At 40.8% G+C, this 17993-nt stretch overlaps 1 protein-coding gene across 1 annotated transcript in view; it reads right to left on the minus strand.

Annotated features, from left to right (window-relative positions):
• Positions 1 to 17993, minus strand: part of ADAMTS12 (ADAM metallopeptidase with thrombospondin type 1 motif 12) — a 184366-nt gene that overhangs the window by 165718 nt on the left and 655 nt on the right. The window contains exon 2 of the mRNA XM_032205680.1: positions 13337 to 13698. Coding sequence (XP_032061571.1) covers positions 13337 to 13698 — 362 coding nt within the window. The remainder of the gene's footprint in view (positions 1 to 13336; positions 13699 to 17993) is intronic.

Genomic DNA, 17993 nt, shown 5'->3' on the forward strand with positions numbered 1-17993 from the left:
GGACAGAGAGCAACAAAGGGCATCCAGATTTCACATGGAAGGCAGAGCCAGAAAGACCTTGTTTACAAAAGAAATCCTCAAATCTCACAGCAGCAATGGCAGCCAAGTGCTGCCTTCTATACCAGGCACAAAGCAACTTTCAAGAGGAGGGCACCTACATTAACAAGATATGCTGCAACAATACTCTGGGTTGGTGAAAACAATTACATACTGCGTGCCACACGAAGGCAAGAATGGCCAGACCGGATTACTAAGATCCCTTTGGTCAAGGAGGTTCTTAGAAAAAGGTTATATGAACAGTACAAGGATGAAATGACATATTCCTGACCTCAAGATAGTCTGGCAATCTTCCGTTTATATGGGCTTCGTGAGTCAAAGGCCGCACTCTTATCACGTTGGAATTGAATTTTGCTGGAGCTTTTCTCCATCAGTAGCTTATTTGATTCATTTACTATATTGCCATCCAAATTATTCCATGTTTACCCACCTTCTAAGGTCAATTTAAATGACAGCTTATGTCTCAGTAATTCAGCAATTTTATATTAATTCCTTTGAACCACTGGTTAAATACCATCTCATCCTAGTGATATATTATTTTTCATTAAATAATGTCACTTCTCTGCTACAGCCTTATCTCCTCCAACCATTTATTTGATTCTCAGTCACACACACTAAAAAGAAATCTCAGAAGGGCTTCCTGATTCTGAAATGTTTGAAAAAGCTACCACTTGGTGCACCCTTAAAAAGCTTTTCTTCAAAACATTTTTTTTGTTTAGAACCCTTTTTTTCAGTCATCTGGCCAGCTTGTATGTTAATTTTCATTCTCCCTGTCCCCCACCTGAATATAATCTCTGCATTTGCAAGAACAAACTTTTGGTTTTCCTTTTGCTTACTTTTTCTTCTTTCTCTGCTGTTTATTCCCACCAGCTTTTTTTGTGCTTTAAAACTCACAAAAAAAAAAAAAAAAAAAAAAAACAAAAAACACATAACTCTCACTTGTCTTGAGCTTCCAAAATAATAATATTAATCAAGCTCTGTATCACTTAAGTATCTTACCCTTCTAGTTGTTTTCTTTCAAGTCTTCATAATTTTTAAGCAGTTTCTCTTTTGTAAGTTAAACAGACCCATAGCAGACTTGCACTACATACAGAGGAGTAGAAATCAGAGCTGCAAGCTCCAGCACAAGTTTATAGCTACAAATTATTGCATGCAATTCTAACTTGTCTTAAGAATCCCAGTCTTAGATTCTGTACCTTATTTTCAACACAGCATCATGACGGGATTAAAATGTTTTTTGCCCTAGAAGAATGAACCTTGACAGTCCACTGTAAAAAAAAAATAATAAGGTTACAGACTGAGAAATGTAACACTTTTTAAAATTTATTTATCATGAAATGCAATGCATCAGTAAAACAGGTACAGTTTCCCCTTTCTAGGTGTTTTATCCAGCTTAACCCAGCAGAAAGACTGGGAAGGGTGATTATTACATATGTAGTACTTGTTTGTACTAACACTTAAGGACATAAATAATCTTCCTTGTCAAAATAGGGCCATAGATGAAAGAAGCAGTCATTGACAGCTATCATAATAATAGCTGAATTGGCAAAAGTGCAGAGGAAATACAGCAATCACATGGGTAATTGTACTCAGGCAGCGGGTATACTATGCCATTCTGCACAGCAGGCGAGGGGGAAAAAGAAAACACACATCAGTGATGCTACAAAGAGCAGTTTTATTTCATTCGTGTTTCCCTGCTCTGCATAAGACACTCAAGTACACAGCCACTGACTAAGAAGTGAAGCCACTGCAACTTCAATTGTGAAGGTAAACAGGCACCGCACGTAAGTTATCTACTCCAGGCATCAGTAGGCAGGATTCACTCTGATTATTCTTGAGTCAAGTTTGGAAGTCTTTTCTTCCAAGACATTAAATTTTCTCTTTCCTGAAGGCATAGCACGCTGGAAACCTACACACCCTGCAGATCTCCGAATACTTTTTTATCTCCCCATGCCCTCTGTAAGGCAGAGGGGGGCACTGGGGTCCATTGGTTTCATTCTATATACTGCTTCACATTATAACAGAGCCCAGATACTTTGTGAGCCACCTGCCAGCATGCTGCACTGTTGGAAGTGCTTCTTTTTATGGCAACTGTGCTACAGAAAAGGCATATAAAGAAATCCACTTTATGAAAAAAATGCAGCCTTCTCATACATGATTGCACTTCAAGAACCAGGTGTGTGATGTCTGCAGGTGCTTGATTAACTCTCTGGTCTTCATATGAATTCTTCACCTGCCTTTTCCAGCCCCCATCTTACTATTATTATTCCAAATCTTACAGCCCAATATGTCTTATGTATTGCTCCAAATCTTAGAGCCCTGAGCAGAAAGGATTTCATGCCATGAAACGATACACAAAGGAGCAGTGAAGGAGAGTTGCAGTTTGTATGCACCGAGTACTCTTACTGAAGCTCCTTCTTCATTTAACTACCTGCACGTATGCAGAATTGTGAGGGGTCATAGAAGTCACAGTGCTGAGATTACTGCAGAGTCAACAGCAGCAAAATGAATTTTAATGTGCTCAGGTCTGCAACTTCCCCAGATGCAACTGTTATTAATATCTGAAGACACAGCCCCTCCAAGTACCGGGCATACTGGCAGCAGGATGAAAATGTTGCCTCTCAACACAGGTTACTAGAGTGTCTGGGGGCAACCACAGCCTAAGATTGATGACTTCTGGCTTACGTTCTGGCAAACACATCATTACCAGCAAGTAACAGATCTGAAGGAAACTGCAGACACTTTTTTCTTCCCTCAATTTTCTTTCATTTGAAAAACCTAAATGCCATAAATCTAGAGAACTATATGCCAGGTCTGTTTGTTTTCAATATAAGATTTGTTCCTGGTTATAAAGTTCACAGGTCAGGACATTCTTCTGCCTATCTTTACAAATAGAAATTTGATCCATTGAAGAATGCAAAAATGATTTGCAACTAATTGATTGCCACCACTGTACAAGTCACAATCAACTATGCAATACTCAAAATGTGCAAAGAGAGATATTTGCACAAGTCCCCTACAGTATCATTTCTGTCCTTACATGTTGATGAAAATACAGTTCAATAGAATATTCCACTGATTTGACTGCTCCCACATCCATCCAAAATTAACAGGCATCCCATCACAGACTAAGTAACAAAGTTTCGGAGATGGGAACAATTGTTTGGAATATGTTGTCATATTTTGAAATGCTGAGTCCTTTAAAGCTGAGAATTTTTTCTACCAGTTCCTACCCCTACTACCCTCCCCAGCTCATCCTCCCCAAAAAAGCAGATTGAGATCAACTAAAATAATGTAATGTACAAACTGGGAAAATATTTTTCCAATACTTTTTATAAATCCAAAACATAACCTGTTTGTTAACTTTCATTCACGAAGGTATTCAAAACCACATACCAAGAGGCAAACCCATAAATAAAAATTTAGTTTTAAATCCAACTAAAGTTCCAGTTGAAATGATATGATGTGGGCATGTAGGGAAAAGGAGGGAAAAAAAGCCGTGTTTTGTTCAGTGACAGAACTCTACAAATTAAATGTAGTTGATCTGAAATTACTAGAAGTAATTATTCATGTTCAAATTTTTGGCAGAGACTTTTCTGAAGTGGCACCCATGAACTGTAGTGTAATGGAGTTCAGTAAGGGTTAAATACTACCTACAATGTTATTTCAGCTCCATAAATCCCTTTGGTGGGTCCTTGTAGTAATGCATATATTCATATTCCTTTTGCTAACACAGAAGCATGTTAATTCCTAACAAAGGAGTTGCTGCAAAAGGGAAATAAATTACTTAGCAATTGTTTTTGCCAAAAGCAAACAAGCTTTGTCCCCTAATATGTAATCCACTGTTTCCTTGATCTGATCTAATCAAAAAGACAGTGTACCTGACTAGATCTTGATTCATCTATCTAATAAACTCAAGCACAGAGAAAAATACAATGGAATACAAAATGAAGGCATAAACCACAGTTAACAAAAATGAAGAAAAATAGCTGCTTGTACCATTAAGTTGCATTAAGCTCCAGAGCTATGGCTGTGTAACAATGTTGCAAAGGAACCAAAGGCAGATTTTTTTCTTCATAGCAACTTTCCTCATGTTTACATTTTGGATTAAAAATCAGAGACTGTTACACAGAATAAGACTGTTACACTGAAAAGAAATTTGTAAGAAAACTTGAGACAAGTTGAGCTGAGATAGACACTCTATACAAAGACAAGCAAGAACTCACAATGAAGTCTCCAAATATTCCTACAGTTACAATAAGTAGTTGCAGATATGGCTGTGTGGGAGGTAATGCTCATTTACGACAATTCACTGAGAAGGCTGAGCACAAAGGTAAGAATTCACTGCAGATTAATGAAAAGCAATACATAATGGCATACCAAAGGAGAAAAAGCAGCAGAGAAACAGCCTCAATCTTTGTGCATTAAGTGATGGGCTCTGACCTGTCTGCTTCATGGCAAAAGAAAAGAAACTTGTATATAACAGCCTAATGACTGTCAAAGGGGGAAAAAAAAAAAAAAGGCAAAAAAAAAAAAAAAAAAAAAAAAAGCACTATCAGGTGTTCTGAAACACTAGGAAACAAAAAGGTAACAGAGTCTATACTATGCAACTGAATAAAAGCATCTCAAACACCATGATCAATGACTGAATGTTCATTGTCTCCTCCAAGACAGCAACTTCAGGAAGAATCAAAAAGAAGCTAACAGAAAGCTAGTTAAAAATGAAATGGATTTAGATGTAGCTTCTTTCAAGTGTTAAACTTCATAGTAAAGATCCACATCTCTAGCACCAGGTGACTCTGGGGATCTCAAGAAAGTATGTAAAAGATGAACCTGTTAATAGATTCAATAAAAACAATCCAATAAATTTCATATCAAGAAGTTTGATGGCAGCCAAAACATGAGGGAGATGTCCTAATACCCTATTCTTACTCTTCCCTAGATATTTATTTGCTAACATTGTTGGACACAGGATACTGAGTAAAACAGACCTTCACCTTACCCACAGCTTCCAATCTTATGGTCTCAATCAGATTTGCTCCACAATGGTTCTAGACAAGGAAACCAATCTAGTTAACATTGCATCAAAATAAACAGATATTCGAGTTCTAATTGAGCAGTGTTTTAAATATATGCATACATATTTATATTTGGGGAAAAAAAAAACACATTTGCATAAGCCTTAACATGAGTTATAAATACAACGGATTTAGATCTTTTTTTTTTTTGGATTTCCAGGCATCAAAAAGTCTAAGCAGTTTTACTAGGGACTTCTTGTCAGAGCTACCTGGAATACACAATGGATGTGTCTAAACATTGCCACTTCTTAGCCAACAAGACCAGTTCATTATTACTACTAGTTAATTAGTTATTTTTAAAGCTTGCGATTTCAAATCAGTCTTTCTCCAGAGCACACCCTGGAGCCAGCGTGTGCATAAAGCACATAAGTATCCCAGCCTAAATTAGTAGCTACTTGAATTTTATCTCAATTTACAAGTGGTTTGGGGAAGTTCTTTGATAAGCCTCAGCTTCTAGAGAAACCCAACATATTTGAGCATGGCTTGATAACACCCAACATATATGACAGCCCTGAAGTCTTCGTAATACACGGGTATGTATCTTAGACCATAAGCTTTAGCTACAGTTCAACCCTTCTGCAATGCTACAGGTACATATATATTTGTGTATGTGTCTAATACACGTGTATATATAATAGCCCCCTGATGCTGACCCTGCTCACAGCCTGCAGTTGCTCCTCTGTGGAACACTGAATAGGCAGAACCTGATCTCCAAACTGCTGGCTGGCAGCTGTGGCTGGAAGCCAGGATCACAGAGCTGCTGTAAAAGCACCAGCAGCCCATCTATCCTCTAACTGAAAGCAGTAGGCACAGGGTATTTCAGTCTGGTGTTTACAACACCCACTGCTGTCTACCACTTAACTTATGGCCACTGTTTGTCTGCCCAGAACAGGAGCAAGGCAGGCTTTTCTTGGTGCTTTTTTTTTTTTTTTTTCTGCTTTTTTTTTCTTTTTTTAAACAGATAGATGAAAAAGGCATACAACTGGTGAGATTTGTCCCTATTACTGTCACATTATATGCATCACTGGGTATGTAGGAAAGCATGAGCTCTTCCCCTCTTACGCTCATCGTTAATAATTACATACAAAGGATGTGCTGTGATGGGCAGCAGGTACAGCACACTGTTAATATGGCAACCAGATAAAACAATTCTGTTAATCCCCAAGCTGGACCCTTCCTTTCAGCATCATGAAAATGAATTAAAGATAGGGGGAAAAAAAAAAAAGTTGTATGAAGAGCAGAACTAATCAAAACCTGTTTTCTCCCCGGATTTGCTTCCCACATGCTACATTTCCTCACTTAGAGCTTTTTTCTCCAGTCTCTCTGGAATCTCCTCCTTCTGCAATCCTCAATGCCAGCAGTAGCACTGCATCCTGTACCATGTCATAGTTGTACCTGTGTACGTTCATCATGTCTCTGATTAGGAGATCTCACCTTTCTCTGCAAAATCAGTAATAACTTAATATCTTTGATATGTCCATTTCTCTTTCAGACTGGGCAGAGTTTGGCCAACAACATTCAAAGGTACTAGAAGAAACAAAGAACAGACTGCCTTACAAACCCTATCAATCAAGCTGAAATACATTTTTTTAGTATATTTTTATGTATATTTTTCAATTCTGGGTTCTGAACCCTTAGACTGAAGTCATGCTCGCACAGCTTTCTCTGAGTGAGTGAAAAGCTTTGAAGCTTTTTTATATATAAAAAACACAGCACAGGTGAAATCACCAGTGGAGATTTTTGAGGGGCAAGAAGAACAAAAAAATGCACACAGAGACAATTTATTAAAAAGACTGACTGGAAATGTGACTGGGTAGCTCTGCCTTCTAACAATATTCCAAAGCAATTAGCAAGTAACCACAGAATTATACAAGAAAATAAGATTCCTTAATACCTTCTAAGAAATGTCTGCCCTCTGTACTGTCAAAAAATAGTTATTTTTAAGCAGCAAGGCAGTCTAATCCTGAGTACATCATTCAGGGTAGTTACTACCAACTAATCCCTACCTTAACATATCTAATTAATGACAATTCCACTGATGTGTAACGTTATAAAAACTGCAGCCAAGCCCAGCTCCTGGGCTAGCAACTTCACACTGGTCAAAGGTGACAAGACCAAGCCCAGGGACACAGCCAGATTCTCAAGTACTGAGATCACTGATGAGATTCATTTGACCTGTCAATTAGAGTATTTTTGCTGACAATAGACTGGGGGAAGGGAGCTGGCAGATGGATAAAGTTGGATTTCAAACACAAAGAAAAGGGATGGATAAAGTAAAGTACTGCAGCAAACGCTATTCAAAGTTTGAATGATTAATCTGTTCAACAACACACACAAAAAAGCACCACCCCCACAGACCCTACCTTTTCTTGGTCTTCGGAGAAAATAAAACCACACACACAGGTCAAGCAAAAAGAATATCCAAATATTTATTATTATATGGAGAAAAATGGCAAACAAAGCATGACATTGAACAGATGCCTAGAGAACACTGGATTTACTTTCAGTGTATTATTTTTCTTCTTACAGCATCTTCCCTACTACTGCCTAAGAAAAGAAATGTACAGCAAGTACACAACAGAGTTACTGAGCAGGTCATTCCTTCTTTACAAGTGACAGAAGGAGCCAAGTCACAACATTTAGACTTCGGAAGTTCCACTATATCCAAACATGGAGAAATCCCCATCCCCAGGGAAAAGGTAGGCAGCTTGCTTTTATGCCTGGCATTCTTCAGATGAGTCATTCCTACACTTCGGCTCCAGCAGATTATCACTGGCTAGACAAACTGGAAGAGGATGCTGTGGAGATATCACTGACATTAATAAGGAGACACTTGTTCCAAGAATGGAGTTCACCTATTGAGGCAGCACAGCAGGAATACACTCCACTTCACTGTCATCTGCACCTCTTAAAGTAAGAGCCACTAAATCTGCATGCTTGTCCTGACACATTCTGGAGCTGTAGAGTTCCCCATCATGGAACAGTGTTGAATCTAATTTCAGATGGTCATAAGGGCAATTTAAAGAAAAGAGAAATGTAGCCTTTTTAAGCATACTTCTGTATTCTCAAGTATTTACCCACTTGTGATAATGAAAATCTACTTGCATTTGAAGAGAAATAATTTTACTGGTCACAGGTATGCCATAGGGCAATACAAAAACACAACCATTTTTCTGGGCTGGAGGAGTAAGTTACGCAGGAGTTTTGCAGGGCTCTAGTGGCTATCTTTAATAACAAGTTAAAGAAGTTTTTCAGAGCTAATAAACCAACCTCACAAGCTGGAAGATGTAGAAGCAGACAAGAATCCCTATTACCTCTTAGTGATGTGTTTTATCCTTCTATTACTTTAGAACAAAATATCACAAAATCATTTTAAAGTAAAGATTCCTTTATCCCCCAACCTTGTCTAAGGAAAGCCCTAGCTTTTCACAGTCTGACAACACGATGCATGCTTTCCATGTCCCAAGAAAGTCTAGAACAGTAGTATTAAACTACTTGCACAGAACACATAACTAATGAAGTACTGTTATGGTACCTGCACAAAACTTTTCAGCTGGAGACACATCATGAGATAATGCATGGTTCAGCATGGAAAAGCTATCTCACACTAAGCAGAAAAGTTTCTTGGGATAGCAGGAGAACAGTGATCATGCTGGGTTTCCCAAAATTGAAGCAAGTCTTCAACAGAAGTTATTCTTGAATGGACCAGATTAAGAAGACAGGTGGCACTCCATATGTACTAGGCTTCATTCTTACGTCTCATATAATGGATAGTACTTAAAAGTACTATCCTGCAAAAAGGAGAATGGTTACACTTGAGTAGAATTCAACATCGTCGTTCTTTTCAAAGAGAAGCTTGCCACAAGTGCCAGGGCAGGCACTGATCTGCGTGGAAAGGTCCCACTTGGAGCATCTTCCACCAGCTGCTGTAGAAAGAAAAGCTGTCATACAGCCAGCAAGCAAGTGTTCACAGATGGCTGTTCTGACTGCGGGGACACAGAAGGAAGAACTGAGGCAGGGGAAATCTTAAAAAATTCTGGGCACAGGCAGCAGACTTGACCCAGTTTTCTACAGACTGATAGCATATGGAGCAGCCAACAGGTCTGGCCTGCCTGCCTGTCACTGCCAAGAAACAGCACTGTTCTGCAGAAGCTTGATTTGGGAAAGGCAGGGGGGAGGTGGGAGGAGAAATAAATAAGCAAACAGTTCTTCATGACTGTGTACTGCGTTGCTGTTGCCTGGGCAGCAAACAACAGCAGCACTTCTGGTAAACACTGATGTCCATCAGGACACGGGCAAGCTTCTGACCAGCTGGAGAGAGCTGAAGCACGACCTGTATGAAGACGTCACCCAGCATGGCCACGAGCTTACCAGATACAAGTGTACAGATCATTCTTAATTTCCATACTAATGTTCTTCCACTGCTCTTCCATTTCCATGCTAATGTTTAAATAGTCTTTGAAGATAAAAACACTACCAGAAGTCTAACAGCAACTGTCTGTTGACAGCTCCACACTATAAACAAGTGTAAAGAAAACAAAGCCTTAATGATGCTCTGCCATCTGAAAGTGCTATAAGCAATGTCTGTGTTCCTGACGAATAAAAGAGGGCCTTATTCTAATGAAGAGGATATAGATTATCAGAAAAAAAGTTATCTTCCTGGCTCTTCTGGAAGAGCTACTAATCTTCTACTCAGTGCATAACCTAGAATATTCATTTCATTCAACTCCTGAAATTTGTCCCTGCCAGTCCCACTAAGGGGACAGGCTCACACATGCCTTAGCAGCTATGCAAGGGAGCTCAGGACTAACACACAATTGAGAATCAAGGCATTACTGTTTGGAAAAAGCTCATGATAATCTTTTGCTTGAAAGGCACTGTGGAAACATGGAGCATTATTAGAAGTGCACCCTACACAGCCTGCCAAGACAAGTCCAAATATTATTTCCACAGAGACACAAGAATTAAAACATTTCCTCCCCTCACTTCCTCTTGGAAACTCTCCTGTACCCAAGAGATTTCACGTCTGTTCTCCCAAGTGCCACAGTTTTGATCCACTTCTGGCATTCCAGCAATGACCTTCCCTTCAGGGTTTCCTCCTCTATCTAACCCAAAATAAATAGCAGGTGCCAAATTCCGCACCTGCAACGGGGTGATCCTGGCTATACGTACAGATTGAGGGATGAGAGGCTGGAGAGCAGCCCCTCAGAAAGGGATCTTGGGGTTCTGGTCAACAGCAAGCTGAACTTGTACCAGCAGTGTGCCCTGGCAGCCAGGAGAACCAACCACACCCTGGGGTGCATCAGGCACAGCACTGCTACTTGCTCGAGGGTAGGGATTGTCCTGCTCTGCTCTGCGCTGGTGCAGTCTCCATTACTGTGTGCAGCCTTGGATGCCACAGTATTATAAAGATATAAAACTGTTAGAGAGTGTCCAAAGGAGGGCTACAAAGATGGTGAAGGGTCAAGAGGGCAAGATGTATGAGGAGAGGCTGAGGTCCCTTGGTTTGTTCAGCCCAGAGCAGAGCAGGCTGAGGGGAGGCCTCATGGTGGCCTGCAGCTCCCTCACGAGGGGAGCGGAGGGGCAGGCACTGAGCTCTGCTCTCTGGGGACAGCGACAGGACCCGAGGGAACGGCATGGAGCTGGGACAGGGGAGGGTCAGGCTGGGGGTTAGGGAAAGTGCCCGACCACCCTCTGGTCTGCACCCAGAGGGTGGTCGGGCACTGGGACAGGCTGCCCAGGGCAGTAGGCATGGCACCGAGCTGCCATAGTTCAAGAAATATTTGGACAACGCTATCAGAAATATGATCTCATTTTTGGGACCCAGGTGTTGGACTCGATGAGCCAAGTGGGTGCCTTCCCACTTGGGATGTTCTATGATGCTAAAAACTAAAGGGAAATAGAAATCCATTTCTATGTTTTCTATACTTTCAGTGCTGTGCAAGAACGATCTTTAAGACAAAACAGACAAATTATTTTCAATGGAGAAACACAATACATCCCAGAAAGAAGAAAAAAATAGAAGCACAAACATGGATGGTGCTAAAGAGCTAAAAAAAATGGGGATCTCCAGGATGGAAATAATTTACCCAATTAGCTCGGGAAGCAGCAGACAACTACAAACAGGCTTGGAAACCTCAGGTTTTCATCCTGAAAATCAGATTGTATTTCTCAACATTGGCAAAACTATTAATTAACAGAGGTTTTTATTGATACTGGCTCTTTTGAAGAGCTTTCAGGGGAAAGGCAAGTTAAGCCACCTTTCCAAGCTCATGGCAGTTGCAGTTATTAAGATTCAGACCCAACTCCTACTACAACCTCTTCAGAACGATGACTTTTAGACTTCATACATCATTCCAAAGTCATCATATTTTTCCCTCAAGGCCCCTTTCAACCTGAATTAATGATTCTGTATTTTCAAGGTTTCATCTTTGAAAAAAAATGAGACCGTATTTGTCTGCTACAGGTGTTTTGTCAAAAAGAAATAATCCCCAGGCTTTTCTTCCAGCAAACTTTGGTTCAAAAACCCCCAAATAAAAGTAAACCTCAAAAAGTTTGTAACTCATATCAAAGGATCACTTTGAAACATACTACCAAGTTGATTTATTATATAATTTGATAATATTTTTTTTTTAATTGTTGTTGTGGGCTAAGCACATCAGAAGGCATAATGAAGCTCTACCGTCTCATTTTTAAGTTCTCATCCTAATGAAAACTAACCAAGCTGTTTTGGTAAAGCACACAACAAAATGACCAAAGAAACTACCTGTATCATTATATCACCTTTTCCTTACAGACCCTCTATGAACATACAGTTTTTCAGGGAAGTTTTCATAACCTGGTGCCCAGCGGAAGAATTTCCAAGAAAACCCCTTGATATTCATTCCTGTGGAACTGAAGCTCCTGCTCTCAAGTAATGGTCTACTTCTCCAGGCAGTATGCCAAAAGTGTTGCCAGCACTTGTGTGATACTCCAGAGTTTCCCAATTCACGTCCATCAGACCTGTCTTCATGTTAATTTTCATGCACTGTGAGGCTGTTTATGAAACCCAAAGTTCCCAAAGCTTCTGAAAGCTTCATGCTTCTCAATAGCAAGGAACTTGCTTGGATATTGATAGGTTGGCAGGGAACGGATGTACTTTACAGATACCTTGGTGTTGAGTTCAGGCTCAAGCGTGAACCCTCATTCCCTAGCCTGTTGCAGACTGAGATTTGTTGGCCAAGAAAGGTCAATGTGCTGCTCTATGCACTTTAAACTACTATTATTTGTCACACAAGGATTAAGGCACTAAAGCACACGCAGGCTGCACATACTTCAACACCTCTGCCTGCATACTCCAGAAGGCCTTTGCATTTTGTCTGTCACAGATTGTGTGCCATTTTACAAAGCTCCCTAAACCATTACTTTCTTCATGCCAAGCGCTTTTGCCTCTTCCTTCCCCCCCTGACAAGATAAGTCCAGCCTTATCCTCTAGAACTAGAAACCTGAGCTACAGTAGTGATAAAGAACAAAGCACAGCAAAAATAAGGCTTCCACCTGCTTGTCTCAGTCTGAACCACAGGCTAGTGACAAATATAAGAGTTCAAGCTCCAGCCTTGAAAGTACTCCTTTGAATGAAGGATGCCTATATGTGATTCAGGCTTGAATTTAAAGCTCTGGCTAAGGCTGCACCTACCCTAGCATTTATTTCTGAAGTTGCAGAGCAGTTCTGAAACATGTCTTCCAGCTGTCCCCACCTACCACCTGCTGGAGTGGTTTGCAAAACAGTTTCAGTGCACCAGAGCTACATTCCCTGTAGAAGAAACTAAAGCAGAAACTCATATCCAGACACACAGCAAAAGCACTCCAACTACTAAGAGGATCAAAACAATGATTATATATTTGAATGGCTTCAAGCCATAATGTAAAGAGCCTGGAAAAAAAAAAAAAAAAAAAAAAAAAAAAAAACACAAAAAACAGAACTAGTCAAACGTAAACCCCAAAGAGCCTCCAAAAGAGCCTCCAACTTTTGGCCTACTGATTCTCTCTTCCAAAATTCCAAATTACACCCCTAATAATAAATCATTTCTTTTAGAGAACTGTGTCAGTAAAGTATCAGATTGGCACACTCCATTTGTTAGCACACGCACTCATATACAAGTGCTCAAGCTCAGTTCTAATAACACCTAAATTAGCCAAGAACCCCTCTAAATATCACTTACCAGGCCACTGCACGTGCTGATTGCTGCTGTCCCACTTCCAGAACCTGGCTGCAATACTGTGCCAATGAAGTGGCAATGAACTCCTGAGTGAGTTGCAATCTTTGCACTAGTATGGTTGCCACGTCGCTTCTCTACTATGTAGTTGTGGGAAAGAAATCCCATGTGGGCAGTCAAATTGAAAAACAGATCCTTCTCCTTGTGGTTAATTTTATAATACACCGCATTTTCTTTTTTGCTGAGATCTCTCTTCTTCTTCGTGTTTGAGATGTGATGGTGTAAATTAAAAGAAACAAAATGCCCGCTTGCATCTACTCGTGCTGGATCAACCACATGGTATTCTTGCAATGTCTTGATAAATTGCTCTGAAAGGAACAGAGAAAAAAGAAGCAAAACTAGGGTAAGTGCTAGCCTGTTTACAGGTTGTGTGATTTAAAGGAAAACTCGAGAGTGACAGCATTTCACAACACAATCCTACTGGCACAATGGCAGGCAGTACACAGACCAATGTGCAATACAGTCCTTACTTGGGCTTTCTACTCTCCTATCATAACACATTTTAGAATTCGAACATTCTCCTTTTTAATTATTTTGTCACCATGCAAATGAAGTATTGACTCTCCCCATTCTCGATCCCACAACAGCTAGCAACACTGTCTTTCAACCTAAGCACGCTAGGCTCTGATCAAGAAGATCCCCACACATTCAGACAGATGACCACCTGAAGGAGGAGGCAGAGCGTTACAAATACACATAGGAAAAGCAGCTTGGTTCACTGCAGCAATGGCACATCAGTAGCATCAGCTTTAGATGCTGCAGCAGAGGGAATTTTAAAGAGTGGTTTTGAAGGAGAATAAAGTAAATGTACCATATTGCATAAGGATTTCCAACCAGGATAAGATTGGACACCTTGTCAGAACCTAGAAGAGGAAGAAATCAGGATCTACCAGTGAATTAAAGCATTTCTGGCATTCTTGTCTCTTGTCGCAGAACACCTGTCAGTGATTTCTTCTTAAAACCCTAGTGTAAAACTCAAAAGCCCCAAGCAAATAACAAACCCATGTAAAAAACAGCCCCTAAGAACTCATACCCTAAAGGCCATATCTTCAGCTGGCATACTTGATTTCAGCCCAAGAAATCATAGGCTGAACATATTTCATTAAAAAGAAAGTGTGAGGATACATGTCACTTCAATTCCTCCTTTCCTAGGGCTGTTCTTTGTTCCCAAAGCCTCAGCTGCTTATACATGAAGTGATTACATCTCATTCATTAATTAAGCTGCTTAACAAAGCAATTAACCTGCTCCATAAGCTTTCAGAGCAATTTACTCCTCCCTAGGACTGATAAGGCAATCCTTCTAGACACACTTATCTCTCCACTGACTGCACCTTCAAAGCCACACAGGATAAATCATGCCCAGACACATTATCAGTCTGGATTCATCGCCTTTGGGAAGGAACATAGCTCCCATCAGCTGCAGTATCGGACACTATGGCTTGTGTGTCCTCAGGCCACAGGCACTTCAGACACGTGCAGTGAAACAGTCCTATCTGAAAAACAAACAAACAAATACACACCACACTTCCCAACACATAAACTAAACTACATTAGCAATTTGGCCTTGTCTCAACAGCATCTTTTATTTCAGAAGCGAGCTCACCACTCTCCTATACAATAGATGTCTTTGTATGCAAGTCTTCCCAGCAGCCTACAATGACCCTGTGCCTTCACAGGATAACCTACAGCAGTTGGCTCTTAGATCTCCACAGATGCAGGTCTTGCCAAGAGGAAGACTCACACCTACCACAAACACTGAGAGATGCCTCCTGCCCTTGTCCACATCTGCACAGCGGGGACTGAGAGGTTGAAAACTCCATCCACACACTCCTGTCTGGAGTTCACACAGCCTGTTGACAGCACAGCAAGCGCCTGCTGCCTGACAATTTAGCAGCAGAAGCTACACTGAGGCCCACCCTTCCTCAAAGTTTAGGGTGAAACCTCTCCTTGCTAGAGGAGAAATCCCCCAAACCCATCTTACCTGAAGAAGTTGCATTACAAAACTTCTGGGTATTTCCCTCCATGTCACATACTATGCTAGCAAAGGCCAGGTTACAAAGAATGCTGATAGACCACAACCTCATTTCTCCATTTTTCAGCCCAGTTTATGGAACAATCTAAATAAAACCCTGAAGGAAATCTTACTTTCCACTTTTCCAACTTTGCTTGCTGTCTTGAGCTTAATTTATTATGGCTTAAGTGTTAAGCTCCATGCACGACCAAAGGCTTGTGGTTTTGGACTTCAGATTATTTGAGGAAATTTTTTACTTCAGCACTACAGTAATTAGTGTGTAGAGGTTAAGGCAGTTTAGACATCTTTGGTAAAACTGAAAACAATGCCTAAGCATCTGGTGACAGCAAGATTATCAAAGCAGAGAAGTCTAACTTCTTCCACCCACCCTTTCAGTACTCATTTCTAATGTTAGTCACTGGAGAGTAGAATTATGCTGAAATAATATTATACTGTAATATAACCACAGAAATGAATTATTAAAAAGTCTGCAAAAGACCAGAGGGAATAAGATTACAACACAATGAAGTTTAACAAGATAAGGCTAAAGATATTTCTGCAAGTTATCATTATCAATATTAGCAAAGGCAATCCCACCAATATTAAAAGAATTAACTGAGCTCCATGTTAAGCCTAACATACTACTTAACCTTTCTAGCTGGAGATGAGTGTTTGAAACCAAGACAGGAGGTACAATTTTGATAATACCTTTCTGCTTTCCTAGGAAAGAAGAACATTCAACAAAAAGGAAGTGGCAACAGAGAATAACTTAACACATGCAATCCAAACTGCACAAGAATAATTGTTATATTCTTCAATATTGACTTCCTCAGTCATCCTACAGTAGCAATTAGTACACATTAAAATGCTACAGGCCACCATAAAACTTTGTGCCAGCAAACACAGAATGGAGGAAATGTATCTCGGTGCCAGTGATGATCCTTGGGGCTGGCATGGCAGGGTGTTCTTCTCCTCATTTTCCACAAAAGCCCTACCTGTCAAGTGGCCCTGCTTGGGATTTGTATTCCAGGAAAGGGAAGACTCCCCTGGGAGGTTTCAGAGCACCAACGTGGACACCACTTTGCCTTCCACAACTGCAATCTGAGCGCACTGGCTTGCGTTGGTGCCCTAAACAGGGCTGTAACTTCACATGAAGTAAGACACGTTCAATCTGTGCTTTGCCTCGGAACCACAGTGCTTGCATGGGCCCTTCTGGACAGATGAACTAGCAAGGTTGGTGAGCAAGCCCCAGGCCCTTGGGGCTTGCTTAAGAAATCTAAGAATTGCTCAGCTTCTTTGAGAAACCCTCCCTGCAGACCCTGCCAATGCTGTGACTTGACAAACATCTGATAATATTTAAATCCGTTGCTGTCTGTTCCACTCCTGTGGGGATTCAAACGCACAACACATGGCACAGTGCTGCCTGTATTAAGAACTGCTGTATACAGAGCGGATCAACTAGGATAAAGAGAAAAACATTCACAATCTGTCACACGTGACAGGAAGTGCACAACTCCTTCTAAATGGAAAGCATGTTTTTCTGACAAAATTCCTTTAAAATGTGACACATCATCACTTGCCGTTGTTTCAACTTCATCCTTGCAGTTCATCTGCATCTGCCCTTCAGACCATCTGGCTTCTTTCCAAGTGATCCTGAGGACAAGCACTAGTGTTGCTCACTGCTGTCAGATGTCTTCCCAAGCCAAAGAAAGGCTCTGTACCCACAAAACACCCCTGAGCTGAAAAGACCCATCCTGGGAATCAGCCACTCAAAGAGGCCTTGGACATTTAGCAATGTTTAACTCTCTGACCAGCCACACTCCCTGTGGATGCTGAGTGAAGACTGACACTTAACAGCTGTGCTGGACATTAGCTTTAGTCCTGACCATTGCATGTTTCACATTTAACATTGCATTCAGTCTTCCTCTGGGGAAAAAAAAAAAAAAAAAAAAAAAAAAAAAGTTGAACTGTCCCTCTAGACAAAGCTCAGAAAATACTATGCCTAGAAAATGAAATTAATTCTATATCCATTTCTAAATGCCTGGCAAATAAACAGCTAGATGCACTAACACTGCTATCATTGTCCTGTCCCTCTTAAGTGTCACAGAAATGCAATGATTGTATCCATTCACTCTAAATGTATTCTGTGTAAACTAATTTCAGGATAATTGTTGCTCACTTTCCAAGCAGCTTATTTAACCACTTTTCCCTTCCACTCTCTCTGAGGGGCACAGAAGACTTCCTCCTCTGTGCTCTGGCTCTCCCACTGACTGCACCACAGCTGTCGATTAGGCCGGGAAGGTTTTCCGAAAGCAAAAATTCCTCCTACATTTTCAAGCCTTCAACCACTTGGCAGAGTCTTCCAGCTACTCATGATTTTCCTCTCTTGGGAACTGCTTCTCTTCGTGCTCCTTAAACAGGCAACAGCATAAAATTTATGTTACACTACCCTAGCTGGATGTCCAGCTGCTGTGAAAGGGTGCAGTAAAGTTAAGCCACCTGAAGAAGCAGCCCAAGATGCAGGGAGTGGCTGGCAGGAGGCTCCTCCAGCACGGGAGCCTTAACTTGCTGTCCTCAACGAGCATGAATAAC

The sequence above is a fragment of the Aythya fuligula genome, chromosome Z, assembly GCF_009819795.1.
Source record: "Aythya fuligula isolate bAytFul2 chromosome Z, bAytFul2.pri, whole genome shotgun sequence".
Classification (NCBI taxonomy): domain Eukaryota; kingdom Metazoa; phylum Chordata; class Aves; order Anseriformes; family Anatidae; genus Aythya; species Aythya fuligula.